The sequence below is a fragment of the Apteryx rowi genome, unplaced genomic scaffold, assembly GCF_003343035.1.
Source record: "Apteryx rowi isolate R43461 unplaced genomic scaffold, aptRow1 scaffold_921, whole genome shotgun sequence".
Classification (NCBI taxonomy): domain Eukaryota; kingdom Metazoa; phylum Chordata; class Aves; order Apterygiformes; family Apterygidae; genus Apteryx; species Apteryx rowi.
This window is the reverse complement of record NW_020451229.1, coordinates 153263-167585: the sequence shown is the minus strand read 5'-3', so window position 1 is coordinate 167585 and position 14323 is coordinate 153263. Positions and strand designations below refer to the sequence as shown.

General features: G+C 36.8%; 1 protein-coding gene across 1 annotated transcript in view; it reads left to right on the top strand.

Annotated features, from left to right (window-relative positions):
• LOC112978354 (catenin delta-2-like) overlaps positions 1 to 14323 on the top strand; it is a 151322-nt gene that overhangs the window by 58764 nt on the left and 78235 nt on the right. The window contains 2 exon segments of the mRNA XM_026091777.1: positions 480 to 665; positions 11525 to 11698. Of these exon segments, the coding sequence (XP_025947562.1) occupies positions 480 to 665; positions 11525 to 11698 (360 nt within the window).

Below are 14323 nucleotides of genomic sequence, written 5' to 3'. Positions count from 1 at the left end.
TTCTCACAGAATTGAAACCAGAATGAAAGGTTTTTGGTGGTAAAAATACTATTGCCATGTTGTGTTTGTAGCGTTTTGTATTCACTGAGGTGGAAGTTAGCTTATGTTCTGTGTGTGCATAGGTTCTCTTGATCATGCTTTTTTTCCTCAGCTTCTGTTTTCACACTGGACTCCAGCATGAAGTTCAGAAACATGATAAAAAACTGATGAAAAAATACTGTCCAAACTGCTGTTTTTTCCATAAAAGGAGGGTGTGAGGTCCTGCCAATTCTTCTGAATCTTTTAAGCAGTGGTTGCCTAGGAAGCACTCAGAAAAGAGTAGAAAAGAATTGTGCTGGGCAAATGCATGTGCAAAAATCAATGATATTCCTTCTGCTTTGTATACAGAGTGAACAAGGGAGGAATTTTAACGTTTTTTCTCACTTTGTGTGTGTGTGTGTGTCTGTGTGTGTGTATGTATTTTTTTTCATACTTTTCAGACCGTTGAAAACTGTGTGTGCATTTTGAGGAACCTCTCATACAGGCTAGCTGCAGAAACATCTCAGGGACAGCAGATGGGAACAGATGAACTTGATGGATTACTGTGTGGTGATACCAATGGAAAAGATGCTGAAAGTTCAGGATGCTGGGGGAAGAAGAAGAAGAAAAAGAAATCCCAAGATCAGGTAATGAAAGTTACTTGCAGCTGCATGCAATTAGTTGAAGTACCCACCTTTAAAATATAAAAAGTTAACACACTGTATTAGAAATAAATTGCATGATGCACAGTATGTGGAAGCATTACCATTGTTAATTAGCTGAGAGTTTAAAGCAGAGTATAGTTCTGAAATAACTACAGAAAATATATTTGCTTAACAGAGTTGCACGTTACACAGTGGCACGTAGAAACTGTAGTCATGGGTACACTGTGAATGCCATAAATAAATACTGTAAACAGCTCAGTCTGTTACAGGGAACTATTTATATTTTAAAGTGAAAGTCTTAAAATTGAGATGTAATCTGCATATACTTTATGCTGTCCTTCCACTGTCACATCTGTGTAGAGGGGCCTTAATACAAACAAACATCAGGCGTGTGTGTGTGTGTGTGTGTGTGTGTGTGTGTGTGTGTATTTGCTTCAAAGTTAGTCTCATACTCTGCCTCTACAAGTTAAGAGAAAACTGTGCAGGACAGAATCAAAGATTATAAGTGAATATAAAAAAGCACGCATAGTTTGATATATTTAATGTTGTTACCAAACAAAGGTTATGAGAAGTACAGTCTTCATATGTTCCTCAGATTATCTGAGGTGCTGTGGGTGGGTTGATTTAAAAGTGTATTTATTTCCTTATTTTCACATTTTAAATAAAATTTGGGCAATGCTGACAGAGTGATATTACAGAAGAAGACCTTGTTGTATCAGTGCACACACACACAATGACAATGGCTAATGACTTCCAAACTTTTTTTCAAAGACCTACGGTGGCAGGAGGCATTTTTCCATCTCTCTCTACAGACTTACTCCTTTCTATTGCCATTTATTTCTGCTTCAGATGGCTCAAAGACAGTATGCCTTTGAGTCAGCAGTTAGGCACACAGGGTTTTGGAATAAATTTTATGAACCATTATTGAAAATATTCTTGAAGTTGTAAAGGGAAATTCTGTTAATGTGTAAATGTTATAGGGACATTAACAGATTAAGATTCAGGTATTGAAAAGTGCAGTCATCAGAAAAATTGCATTTATTATGGCCTTTTGTTGAGTTTCATGTATTATGCTGCAATGAAATCAAAAGTGTCAAAGCAAACTAATAATTTTATCCCATAAAGCTATCATCCTTGTCCCTAAATTAACAGGTCCCACAAATAATGCTTACAGTTATCCAAAGTGAAGGTCCAAAAATAGCATGTGTGAATATGAATAGGTCATACTGTAACTCACCTTCCTTATTTTTGATGCTCTGCTTACCAACACAGTAGTACTGTATAAAGTCTTTTATAACTTTTCCTTCCATCTTTCTTCTGTGATTTCTGCATCTCTGGCTCATACCTTCAACTTCATAGCACTGATTATTTCATCATTCCTGTCGTATTTCTGTGCACCTTAAAGGCTATGTGTAAAAGATCTTCTTCACTCTCCTCCAGGCCAAAGAACTCATTTCTTTTGGCTGTTTTCCTTTTCAATAGACATGCTTCTGCCTGGTCCTAGATATACGTTGTTTCTACGATCATTCATTATCGGCATACAGCATGGTAAAAGCCTCTTAAAATCTGCTCATGTCAGATTCAAGAGTATAATATCAATATTAAAATCCAAAGGAGACTARAACTGTGCACTTCCTTTCAGGTTTACGTTCACTAGGCTTTTCTGCAGCAAGGAAATAAGTTTTGAAACCTTTTCAAAACCTTTCCAATACTAATTTTGCAGTGCCAAGAACCACTTTGTCTTAGAAATATCTCTCCCTCTTGACTGTGTTGTGGTCAGGAATATTTTCTAATTTTTCTAATGATTTTTCTCCCTTTTTTTTCCTTGTCCTTTCCTTTAAAACCAGACAGCCTACCCCATCCTGCCTTTGGATACCAGTTCTCACCTGTGGCTATTATTCTTCCAGTTCAGCAGGATAAGAGAAGACCACAGTATTTGCACCTTATGCAGAGCTTATTAGTCTTACTCTGTAATTTTTGACTGTTGTTGACCATGCCAAAGGTATTTTAAAATATTTATCAGGTTAAATATAATACTACTAACAACAAATGTGACTGAGGTCTATCATCAAGATCACCATGCCAGATAGAAAGAGATGGAAATTACATTAAAGGTCTCCCAAGTTGCTTTGGTAAATGGAGAAAAAAACAGAAGAATATTCTTCCTGTAACTGCATCTTTATATTAATAGCATAGAGCTCGACTCCCAGCTCAAGCTATGTTGTAAAGGCAAGGAGTTTTGCCCATTTATTTTGCAAAAATAAACACATACAGTTATTCAGTTGCTTTCCTTTCTGGAAACCACCTAGTCCAATTACATAAAGAATGGTCTTTCTGCTTCACTGGCTCTATGACGATCCTGTAGTTTTTCAGGATCCCCAGTATGTTCATTCCCACTGGAAAGCAGGTCCACCTGGAAACACCTAACCTTTCTCTCCCTCTTGACTGTGTTGTGGTCAGGAATATTCCACTTACTATTTTTGTGCGTGCTTAAAGAAATCAACATTCTTGTGTGTTTTATGCCAAGAAATCGTCTTTAACAACTGCATTGTCTTGTGTTTCTCAGCTTAGTCAGAATTCCCCCTCTCCAAATTAAACTTATCTATGCTTTCTGCACATTCCAGGATAATGTTTTCACATGTCCTTTCACAGTACATTGTCTCCCTACGTGCTGACTGATGCCTGTGTTTTACACATGCATACATATTTTTTGATGTTAATCTCATCATTTTTCTGCAAGATTGATAAATTTAAATTTTTGCAGGTAATGGCTTTCATAATCTCTTTTCAGATGCAGTGCTTAAGCTATTACCAGCTGCCTGTTCCATCCCTCACAACAGAACGTTTGCTGTCCTCGTGATACTATTTTTAGAGAGTTCATTCCTTTGAGTGCATCAGCAGGGAAGCTTTTATCCTCCTAAATACCTCATGATATAGTTCTGAAGATCACTCTAGTGACTGACAGAGTTTTACATGTAAGATATACATGTGGAATCTTAAGAGGATGCAATAATTTAAAGTATGTGAAACACTTAAGACACTATGCATGGCCAAGAAATTGCATTCTGTGGAAGGAAATCTCAAAGAAGAAATGGAAGACAATATAGATATAAAAGTAGTCAGTTACCCAGATGCCTCATAAAGACATTGGGTTGAACTTCAGGCTATTTTTAATGAATTGTTCATGCTGGACAATACATATTAAGTTACCTGCCTGGGAAGTTATTCACAAACATAAAAACAGGGGTTTTTTAGGCACCTTATTATTGTCATTTACAGATACAGAAGTTGTGCTCAGCCCAATATTAGATCAGTTTGACCTGTTGTTTTACCTATGTGATTTCTTTAATAATCTTCAAAATTTTACCTTTCTTGTTACACAAAACACAAGAGGCACACATATTTCCAAGAGTCATGACACCTCAGGAGAGAGGAGAGGTTCCACTTCTACAGCCTGCTACATTCCATGTCCCTAGAAAATATGCGCTGATGGTATATGTCGCTTGCTTTTTTGGCAGTGCCATAGAGTTCTTGTATAATAAAACTGGCTGTGTCTCTGCAGAAGATCAGGTTTACATAAAAAGGTGATTAAATGTTTAAATTTTAATGAACTCAGTTGTGAGATTTTCCTATTATGGTAGACTTCAGTCAGTAGGAGTTCTTTCACTTGCTTTCTCAAGCATATATTTTCTTGCACTCTTTCTGAAGGGAGCAAAATGTGGGGATTTGTGGGGTCTTAATTTTTAAAGAAAAGTATTCAAATGATCTAGAGATGTCTACTAGCTATCAAAACTACTGGAATTGGGCAATAATGCTAAATTTATCATTTTAAATGATCAATGTGGATAAAGTCATAGTTCTCTATATTTCAGAAATTAATCCTATGCACAATTGGGGAGCTTTGTTTCCAAAACCGGAAAACAGGAGAAACCTTCTGTAATATTAAAATTGCTTTCTCATTAGTTTTCTCTGTAAAGAAAGTAAAAGTTAATTTCTCTGTTTTATGTTTTAAGAAACAATTATCCCATTTTTTCTAGGATATATTTCACTTGTAGCTGCACATAAGTTTGTTAACAAAAAAACAGATCTGAGCAGTGATATAAAACATGCCTTTCTTTTAAGGGTATTTTAAGAACAAATTAGAAAATATTATTCATTAATGACATCAGTTGTTTATACCAACTACAACTTTTTACATCAAATGAACCTGCAACTTGAAATCAAATACAAGATGTATCTTTGGTTGATAGTCAAGCCTTAACGATACCTTTCAAATGAACTTACTTAAGTTCCCTTGGGATCACAGGAAACAAATGTTCTCCTTATTTCAGGATAAATGGTGGTTTCATTAAAGGAATCCACAATCCTTCCTCTGTTGAATTCTTTGCCAGAGCTCGGAGAGGCTCCTGAGGTACATACTTTGCCACATGAGTCTGCTGCCCAGAAAAAGCAAAATCTAGTTCTAAAGATTTGCAGTAACGCAGGTATGTGTGATCATTGGTGTTATCTATGGAAAAACAGAAAGTAAAACTTCATTAAAGGCTTCATGAAAGAGAAGTGAGACTCATTTGTCTTTATTTGTGTCTCAAATACCAAGGACTGTATTTTCTTCCTTCACAGCTGTTCTGTATATTCCCTCTCTGCTGCTTGCCTGTGTTCAGCTGTTACTGAGTTCACATCACAGCAAGTTACCCAGCTTCACCTCAGCCACTGTAGTCATCAACCTCTCTGCTTTGTATCCTCTCACTTTCCAGATGGAACCAAATTTCTCCACCTCGGAAAATGTTGTCACTTCCAGTAGTATTCTCACTACTGCCAATAGATTTATTCTTTCAGCTGTGTGAGAGGCAAGGATTATGACAAAAGCAATTAAGGAAAGTAAGGCACGCAGTCCAAATTCAGGAAAAGAGAGAGTTTGGTTTGGTTTCTTCACGTTATGCAATATTATACATATTAGCACTATTTCATGTCTTTTCCTTTTCTCAAAAAGAAGAAGCAGGCTTACTTCTTGGCTTTCTTACACAGGCTTCAAACCCCTCTTGAGTTCCTCATCTGTAATGCTTGTCAGCCCAGAATCTAACCCAAAATCTGTTTTTGCTTGGAAGTGGCACTTCTGAAATGAGCCTGTCCTCTTTCACCTTCTGTCAGGAGCCTTGAGGTATAACAGCACCATTTCAAGTTAAGGATTATGAATTGACTGGCACCCCTCTTTAGCATCCTAGCTAAATAGGCTGTAAATTCTTCTGTTCTATAGTAATGAAGCTGCAATTTAAGTTTATGTTGCAAAGAAGCATTTCCTTTCACTAACTGAAGAATCCAGGTAAAATAGCATGCTTAAGACAGAGAGAATAACTTTTCCAAATGAAGAGAATAAAGCACATTTTGAGCAGCATTGTACCACTTGTGGAACTGGTCAGTGGCCTGCCTGGTCAAGGCGTCCATGTGATGTTTCGCTAGTAGTTCAAGCTGTCAGATACGCTTATTCGTGTGGTGACACCTCTATTTACCAAGTGTATTTTAATGCTACACTTAAGTGCACCAAATGAAGAAGCCCAGAAACAGAGACATGGCAATTGTTGCTGGTTTTAGTCAATAATCTGAGCTGAGATTTGGGGTGAAAGACTGCGTTTCCAGTATATTCTGCTCAGGAAAGGTATTTCTGTTCACTTGTAACTTTCTTGTCTTGTCTGAGGTGGTTATGCCAGGTGTTGTTTAGCAAGAAATCTACTGTCTTGAGAACTGCTTAAGATGCATTTTAGCAACTGTTTCTAAATTCTTGCTTGCCTATATAGAAGCATCTTATAAGCACTGGGAATCTCTTTTTATGCTGTATGACCAAGTTATTTTGAAAGTTAAAACTATAGGGCTGTTAGATATAATTTGTTTTTGTTAGTTTGTGGAATGTAGTGCAAAGCCTGTTAGCTTCAGTTACCTATGGAGACGGGTGAGAAGAAGGAGATGTGGTTAGGTGCCAAGGATCCTTGCCTCTGGACTGAACTGCTTGCTGCTCTGTTTGGGAGGGGTCTGGTTTTAAGCAAAGGACAGAATGCTCAAATCCAATGAAATTATTTTGCTTAGCTAAATGTAGTAATATAAAAAATTGAACAGTCATTGAAAAATAGTTTAATCTGGAGTATAATTTAGAATTATTCATGTTTCATATAAATAACACAGGTTCTAATTTAGATGTTTTGAAAGCATTCCAAACACCTTTCCCAAAATTGTAAGCATTGCTGCATCAAATGCGGGAGGCTACCATTATTTATCCAATAAACCGTATCCAGAAATCGCACAATTTTTTCTGACTACATGTGACTGGATCACAGCAATTTTGCCCTCTTCCACACTACTTCTGTAGACTCTGTGTCATTAGGCACCTTCATTTATCTTCATCACCTTTCGGCCTGAAATTTGACTTGGTTTATATAATGGCATTCTTGTCTCCTTGGTATTAACTGTATGGGTTCTCATCATCCCTGAAAGTAAGTTTTTGATGTTGTTGAGTATTTGTTGCTTAACTTTAGATTTCTGCTCTTGAACAATGTTTTTTCAAGGAGATGGTTGGACTGGTGTGCCTGGGGACAGCTGGCACAGGCTTCCACAGCTGCATCTACAGCTATGTGAAGGATGAGAAATCGCTGTTCTCTTATGGGGGCATGTTTGTTTAAAAGTCTTTGAAATTTCATAAATGCTTTGGTAAGAACTATTAAATTGGTGATATAAATTTTGTCACTGCTGACACAAAGAACATAGCTACAACATTATCAGACTATCTCAAATGCCTAGGATCATTGGGCATTGATGAAGATGGTTTTGGTTTGGGGGGATTTCCCAGATGCTCTTTTTTTAGTAGTTAGTGGTGATGTTTTTTCTCATAGTCTGGTGGAAGGGAAAATAGATATGTTTAATAATTGAAAATAAAAACACTTACTGTTGTTTTGATATCAGAGAAAAAAACCTGTGGTCATGAGATATTCCTTAATAACAAACCCCACCAACTTGAGAGTGGGTTGTCAGTACAAAAGATGCAAATATAGAGAGTGCACTTCTCTTACTTAGTAGAAACCTTTCCTAATATTCTGTATAATCACACTGTAAACATGGATTTGCTTTCATTAAAATGAGAAATAGGAGGTTAGATAGTCTATTAAGTGTCATGGGAAAGTATCTAGGTGAGCAATCTTTTTTTTCCTCTCAGAATTCTCCAGTAATATGAAAACTTCAGAAATTTCTTAGAAATACTCCCTTACTCTCAAAAGTTTATTGTTCTCAAAGATCTTTATATTCAGCTTTTTATTCTTCTTGACTTTCTTCCTTTCTTTGCACCAGTTTCAGGAAATGAGAGATTTATATCTTGCCCACATAACTTAAGAGTTTGTCAGCTCCAACCACAATGTATGTGGGTAATTTCAGCTGAAGCAGGGAAGGCTGGAAGGAATATTTGTTTATGACTTTTTTTCTCCTTAACATAAGCTAGGAAGAGTAATTGCATACAGCCTTCCTCTTTATCAGAGGCTCCTACTGCATCCACAGCCTTTCTCAAAGCTTATTGATCATTCCTGATGGGCTGCAACAATACAGTAACTGTTCCAGTAATTCACTGGGTAGACTCGTTTAGCACACAGCCTCAGTTCATTAATATTGAGCAAGTTGAACTACAAAGCAGCTTCTGCCACGCTTTAGCCACTGTTTGAGAAAATGTACTGTAGTATCATTTGGGGGGAAAATACTTTTTTTTTGCTCAGGCAATTGATGTATTTCTTTATGAATTTTTGAAGGGTAAGACAAAATACATGGGTGAAGGTCAGGCATTTAAATATACTTTGCCGTAGCTTCTTTTCTGACCTGTATGAATCCTGCATGCCCCAGCAACAGTCAAGCTGTTCAGCTGCAGGCACTGGTCTCAGCTAAGAGGAAGATGCCAGAAAACATTAAGCCCTTCAGTGAAAGTTAGGCTGAGATCACACATGCAGCAGCATAGGAGAGCTAAAACATGGGAGACAGGGAGTGCAGGTGTAGTCATGGTTGCTGACACCTTCTACCTCCCAGGTGGGCCCAGAGACCGGCTACAGTGCCACCTCTTCTGTCACCCTTTATCTCATGACTTTGAAGAGGACACCGTAGGCAGAACATGCATCTTATGCATGATTGTCACTTAAACCCTCCGTCTGCCTGCCACTCAGCTGCTTTAGGCACATGCAGCAAGTCCAAAGAATAATGCAGGAGGCTTATGCAATGCCACTGGAGTTACTGCTCCTTTCGTGCACATGCGTGTGCAGTACCAGAGATTTCCATCACCCTTACAATGACCCTGAAGTATCATAGTATCTTAAAAAAGGTCTCCTGCATACATTTTCCCTCATAGTTGGTAATAAATTAATGCAATCTGTGCCAAAAGTGAGTAGCAACAAAGGCAGGAAAATGCAATAATTAGTCTCACTTTTTTTTTTAATGCTTTCTTATAGCTGGACAGAATGACAAAAATGTGTTAAATATAAATTTGTCTGCAAGTATGATTTCTAGTGCTTTAAATGCACCAGTACAGCATGAACACATTTACAGCTTTATTTATATTAGCTGATTTTTGGCAGTACTTGAGATTGTACAAGTGTAGATACTTGGGTTAAAAAAAATAACTGTACTCCCACATGTGCACAAAAAAATATACTGGGTAGATCTGATACATTTCATGCATTATAGATACTTTGTCCCTGAAATAATACAATGAATATCCTATGCAAACACTGTTCAACTGCATAGTGTCTCCATACTACGTGCAAATCAGAATGAGATACATGAAGACCTGAATTTGTGTGTTTGGACATCACAAGTCATTCATTAGTGGACTCATAAAGGTGTTAAGCTCAAATGTACTGCAAGCTCAGAGGCCTGTAAGAGATGCTTCTGATTTGTTTTTTAAAAAAATTCTGACAGTGCAAGTTATTGAATTCCAAGAGTTAAAATAAGAAGCAGTCTTTCATGTGTTTTCTGTGAGCTTGTGAGAAGTCATTTCTGGCAAAGATGATGAATTATAGGCAGAAGAAGGGAGAACTGAGTCACATACAGTGAAATCAACCTATTGGTTTAAAAGCAGAAAGGTATTAAAAGAAATTTCAAAGGCATAGCTCTATCACAGTGTCATTTAAAGGGATGTTTTTCTTCAGAAGGTGATTTTCCTGTTGTTTCTCAACCATTGCGGGGGACTGCTATTCCATTTTGTTAAACTGTAGTAACTTTTGTCCAGTGCAATGAGTTTTATGTTTGAGCAGCTCTCTGGTTTTGAGTAACTGCTCATGTGTATTAAATGTCCCACTAACTTTACATGTTGGTGTTCTACTTTAATTGAGAAAATAGTGTTCTGGATTCTCAGTGGTACTAAACTAGCACAACCCTATTAAAATGAATTAAGCTTTGTTAGGTGGTATTAGATAAGACTTGACTGGCTGTCCCTTATATTAATTATATGTAGATTTTTAAAGTTAGCTTAAATAACATGATAATTGATAATTCCTGAAAATGAGAGAATCTAGGTCTTTCTCAGTGTGAATTTCTTTGTTGTGTTGTTTGAATCATAACTGATTAAATTGATTAAATCAGCTAGGAAAATTAACAGTTGCAGATTTAAACAAGGAATTAATTCGGTCTGTGCTATCTTTGGATATGTAGCAGATATATAATGTTATGATACACATTTTTTATCTACATAATCACAGCAAGTTCTAACCCAATGCATTAAAAGATTTACTTTGTACGATATCATGTAATCTGTACATGTCAAAGATGTTAGAGAAAAATTGTATTAAAAAGTCAAGGATTATTTTTAACATTGGTATTAAGACTGAATTTTCTAAATCCTTTTATCTGTACAAAGCAAAGCAAAATATGTGTTTATTATGTGTATASCTAAGAATCACATATTTAAAATACTATAAAAATTGCATTCCACATATTACTGTTGTTTAAAAAGCAAAAAAGTCTTCAAAGTTCCTTCTTTTAAGAAGTTTCATGCTTAGGTGCATTGTGCATCCCAGTAGAAAGGTGAATCACTTTCTGCTGGAATAAATTTCTGTTTCTAGCAGGAATGCTGTTTGTGCATATCCTGCTTGTTGTCCATTTTTTATATTGCCTGTCTTGGGGGATAGACTAGGGTAATTTTTGTGGCAAAACTCCATATTTGATGAGGAAAGAATCAGTTTTGTGAGAGGTGGTTCTGCCAAACAAATTGCAATCTAAAACCATAAGGTTAGCTGACTCTGTGACTGAATGGCAGCAGAACAAGACACAATGAAAGGCCAGAAGAAGTTGTATAGTCAGGGAAAGCTGCTCGGTCACTGTTGGGCCTCTCAGGGGATGGAGCATTCATGTCCTTGCAYGATTTGTTTTTGCACAGTGGTGTTTCTTACTGTTCCCCCTCATCCCACCCCACCCCCCCCCATGGAAAGAGAGAGAATGCAGAGGTCTGACCAGTATGTAAAAAAGGAAAATCTCTTCCTCTGCAAGCTGTAGATTTACCTCTTAAAATATGTCAATCCATGTTCCTCTTCAGTAGGCTTCTCTTTACAACCAAAAAAATAAACGCAGTGAAAAGAGATTTTGTTATGTCAGCTGGCTAAAACACTGTGCTTTTTGCCAATGCTATGGCTCATTCATAAAGACTGTTGGGTTGGAAATTTGGTTGCTCTGTGAAGGATCGCATGATGTACTAAAGTTGAGAGTGGCTGCTTGCCACATGCATGCTGATGCCTGTATACACACACGCATACACATGATAGCTTCAACTGAGATACTTCTCAAGCGTTTCCCTGCTCTTTGTTGACATTGTGATATGTACTTTCCAACAGTGGGATGGAGTTGGACCTCTCCCAGATTGTGCAGAACCACCCAAAGGAATCCAGATGCTGTGGCACCCTTCAATAGTCAAACCCTACCTCACACTTCTCTCTGAGTGCTCGAATCCAGACACACTGGAGGGGGCAGCAGGGGCACTGCAGAACTTGGCTGCTGGGAGTTGGAAGGTAGGAACGTTAACCCGATCCATGTATTTTTAAATTCAGAATCCCCTACAGATGACAGCAGATGAATTATATGAATGTATGTGAATGCTCCTCATAGTGGAATAACTATACGTTTTCACAGAACTATCTGCAGTCAGATTTTAGACAGTATTTTAAGTYGCTTGAACTGATAGAGATAATCATATCATAGGAAAGCCCAGCATACAGCAGTGAAAATCCCATTGGTCTAGTGAAGTGTGAAGAATTGCTGCTGAAAACAGATATCCAAATGAGGAGAAGCAGCATCTTTATGAATCGGTGGTGACAAAACCATGAAAAAGAGCCAAAAATATCACCAGTGACAAACCAATGAAACCCTGTTGGTTTGTCAGTGCAGAAACTGGTTGATATTCTGTTGCTTATGAGAAACTGGGCAAGAGCATAGCAAGGTGAAGTGACACCAACACGAGTAATCTACTTTCTAAAAACCTAAGAAATTATTAAAATACACCATCTTTATGGTTAAATATGTAAAATAAGCAAGGAAATGCCCAATCAAGGCTATCTATTCCGTGTAATTCTGCTTCTCAATTTTAATCAAAAGATCCAGTTTTCCATCCCCGATTATTTGCAGTGAATTCCAAAAATTTTTATTAACTGATTAATTTATTTTATCAAGTTCCCTTAAAAATCCTTAGTTTTTGAAAGACTTTCTAATTTTAGAATAATGAGTAAAATTCAAGATAGCGCTTGAGCCTGTTTTACTTTCTAGGACATTTTCTGTATCCCTTTCCTGATGGTAAACTGGTTTGATTGGGTGCAAATACTATCTAACACTGTAGCATAAATATAATACATTGTTTCTAAGTTAATTCTCAGTGAGGATTTTTCACATTTACTATGAAAACACACATGTATTGGGGCATACTGTTTTCAAAGTTGGGTCTCAGACAGCATGCAGTTTGGTTTTAAATGTTCAGGCATTCATATTAAATATATGAGTACCAATTTAATCAGGCACTCATTTTGAAATATTAGCCCTGAGGCTAATAAACGACTTGTTTTTTCCATGAAGTTTTATTGCAAAGTTAGTTGGCAGATTCAGGAGATCTTCAGAGGCATGTAATGTTTTTGAGCATTACATTCCACCAACCTTATAAAATGCCTTTGACCATTGCATTCAATGACATAATGAAATGAGCAACAAAATCTCTGCCTGCTGATTTTGTCTTGCAAAGTGCTGTGTATACACTGTGCCTGAAAATCATTACAGTTTTATTATTCCCATATTAAAGACCACTTCATATTATGTAATCTTGGCACAGAAACGTGGTACATGTGTTTTATTCATCTGGGAACGGGTGTAGCACTAGTCCAAATGCGAAAATAATGTATGACACATTTGTCAGGACTAATAGGAATGCTAAAATCCAAATAGTGCCCTTTTTCCCATTTATAATAAATCCATACCTGTCATTCTTTAGTTGGCAGATGCATACTGTGAACTGGAGAGGAAGGAAAGCTCTGTAGAGCTTTTTTGTAAGGTTATGTGTTAGAAAATGTGTTAGAAAAACTGACTTGAACTTTATATACACTGGTATCATGGGGAAGGCTTGGTTGTTCTCTTGTTACTCTATTTTTCTAAAGATTCACCAATTCCAGTTCAACTGATGTGCAGACACAAAATGAATATATTTAATTTCACATGTCATACTAGCCATTTCTGTGAGGGGAATAATCCTCTTTGGGGATTACATAAGCATAAGTTTCCACATAAGTTTCCACCTTTTGACCTCTCTTTTCCACTGCTACAATCTCTGGACATAAAACGACTGAAATAAAAGATAACAAACTCTTAAAAGAAGATGTTATTCCTAAGGGAGATTTTCATTTTCTGAATTCCTGCAAGAAACTGTAATTGTATAAAGACTGGGAAATGATTTTTGCTTGAAATCTTTCAAGAAGAACTTAGTTTGAACTGTATGATAAAGTGAAAGAGAGAAAAAGAGGAAACTGTATTAAATGTTATTGCTGTTACTATCAATGCTAATAGCAATTGTGGTTGATTCTTTTTTTTTCCCATTAGCATTATTTTAATGACAGAAAAATCCCAGAGAGCATGAGGTATCCTGTGCACCAAGCACACTCCCACACTTCACAAGATGTGGTCTCTTCTTGAAAAAAATTTAGTGCAGTTCATGACTCTTTTCCAACTGGTTTGTCCTTTTGGTTCCTCTAGATATAAAGCTGTCTAATCCTCTTCAGTGACAGAGAAGTAATGCTTTTAACACAGGCAGTGTATAACCAATGTCATTATGAAGGGGAAGTGGGAAGATAAAAGGAAGACTAGAGTAAGTTTTAAAAAAAATAAAAATTGTCTAGGGGATTTAGATAAATGTCTGCCACTAGAATTAACCACTGATATGTGTCTAAATCCCCTAGACTAGTTTTGAAAATTTCAAATGCGAAAGGAAAGCAGCAGAATGTAGCTTGAAGGATTAAAAGCTGAGAGAGGCTGAATGTGGGACAAAATTTTTTTTATTCCAGAGAGTACAGTGATACATACACATAATGTCAACATATGCACATGTGAAAGGAAATAAATCTTAATAAATCTTAGCTTGTAGGACATTTTTAGCCCTGTTT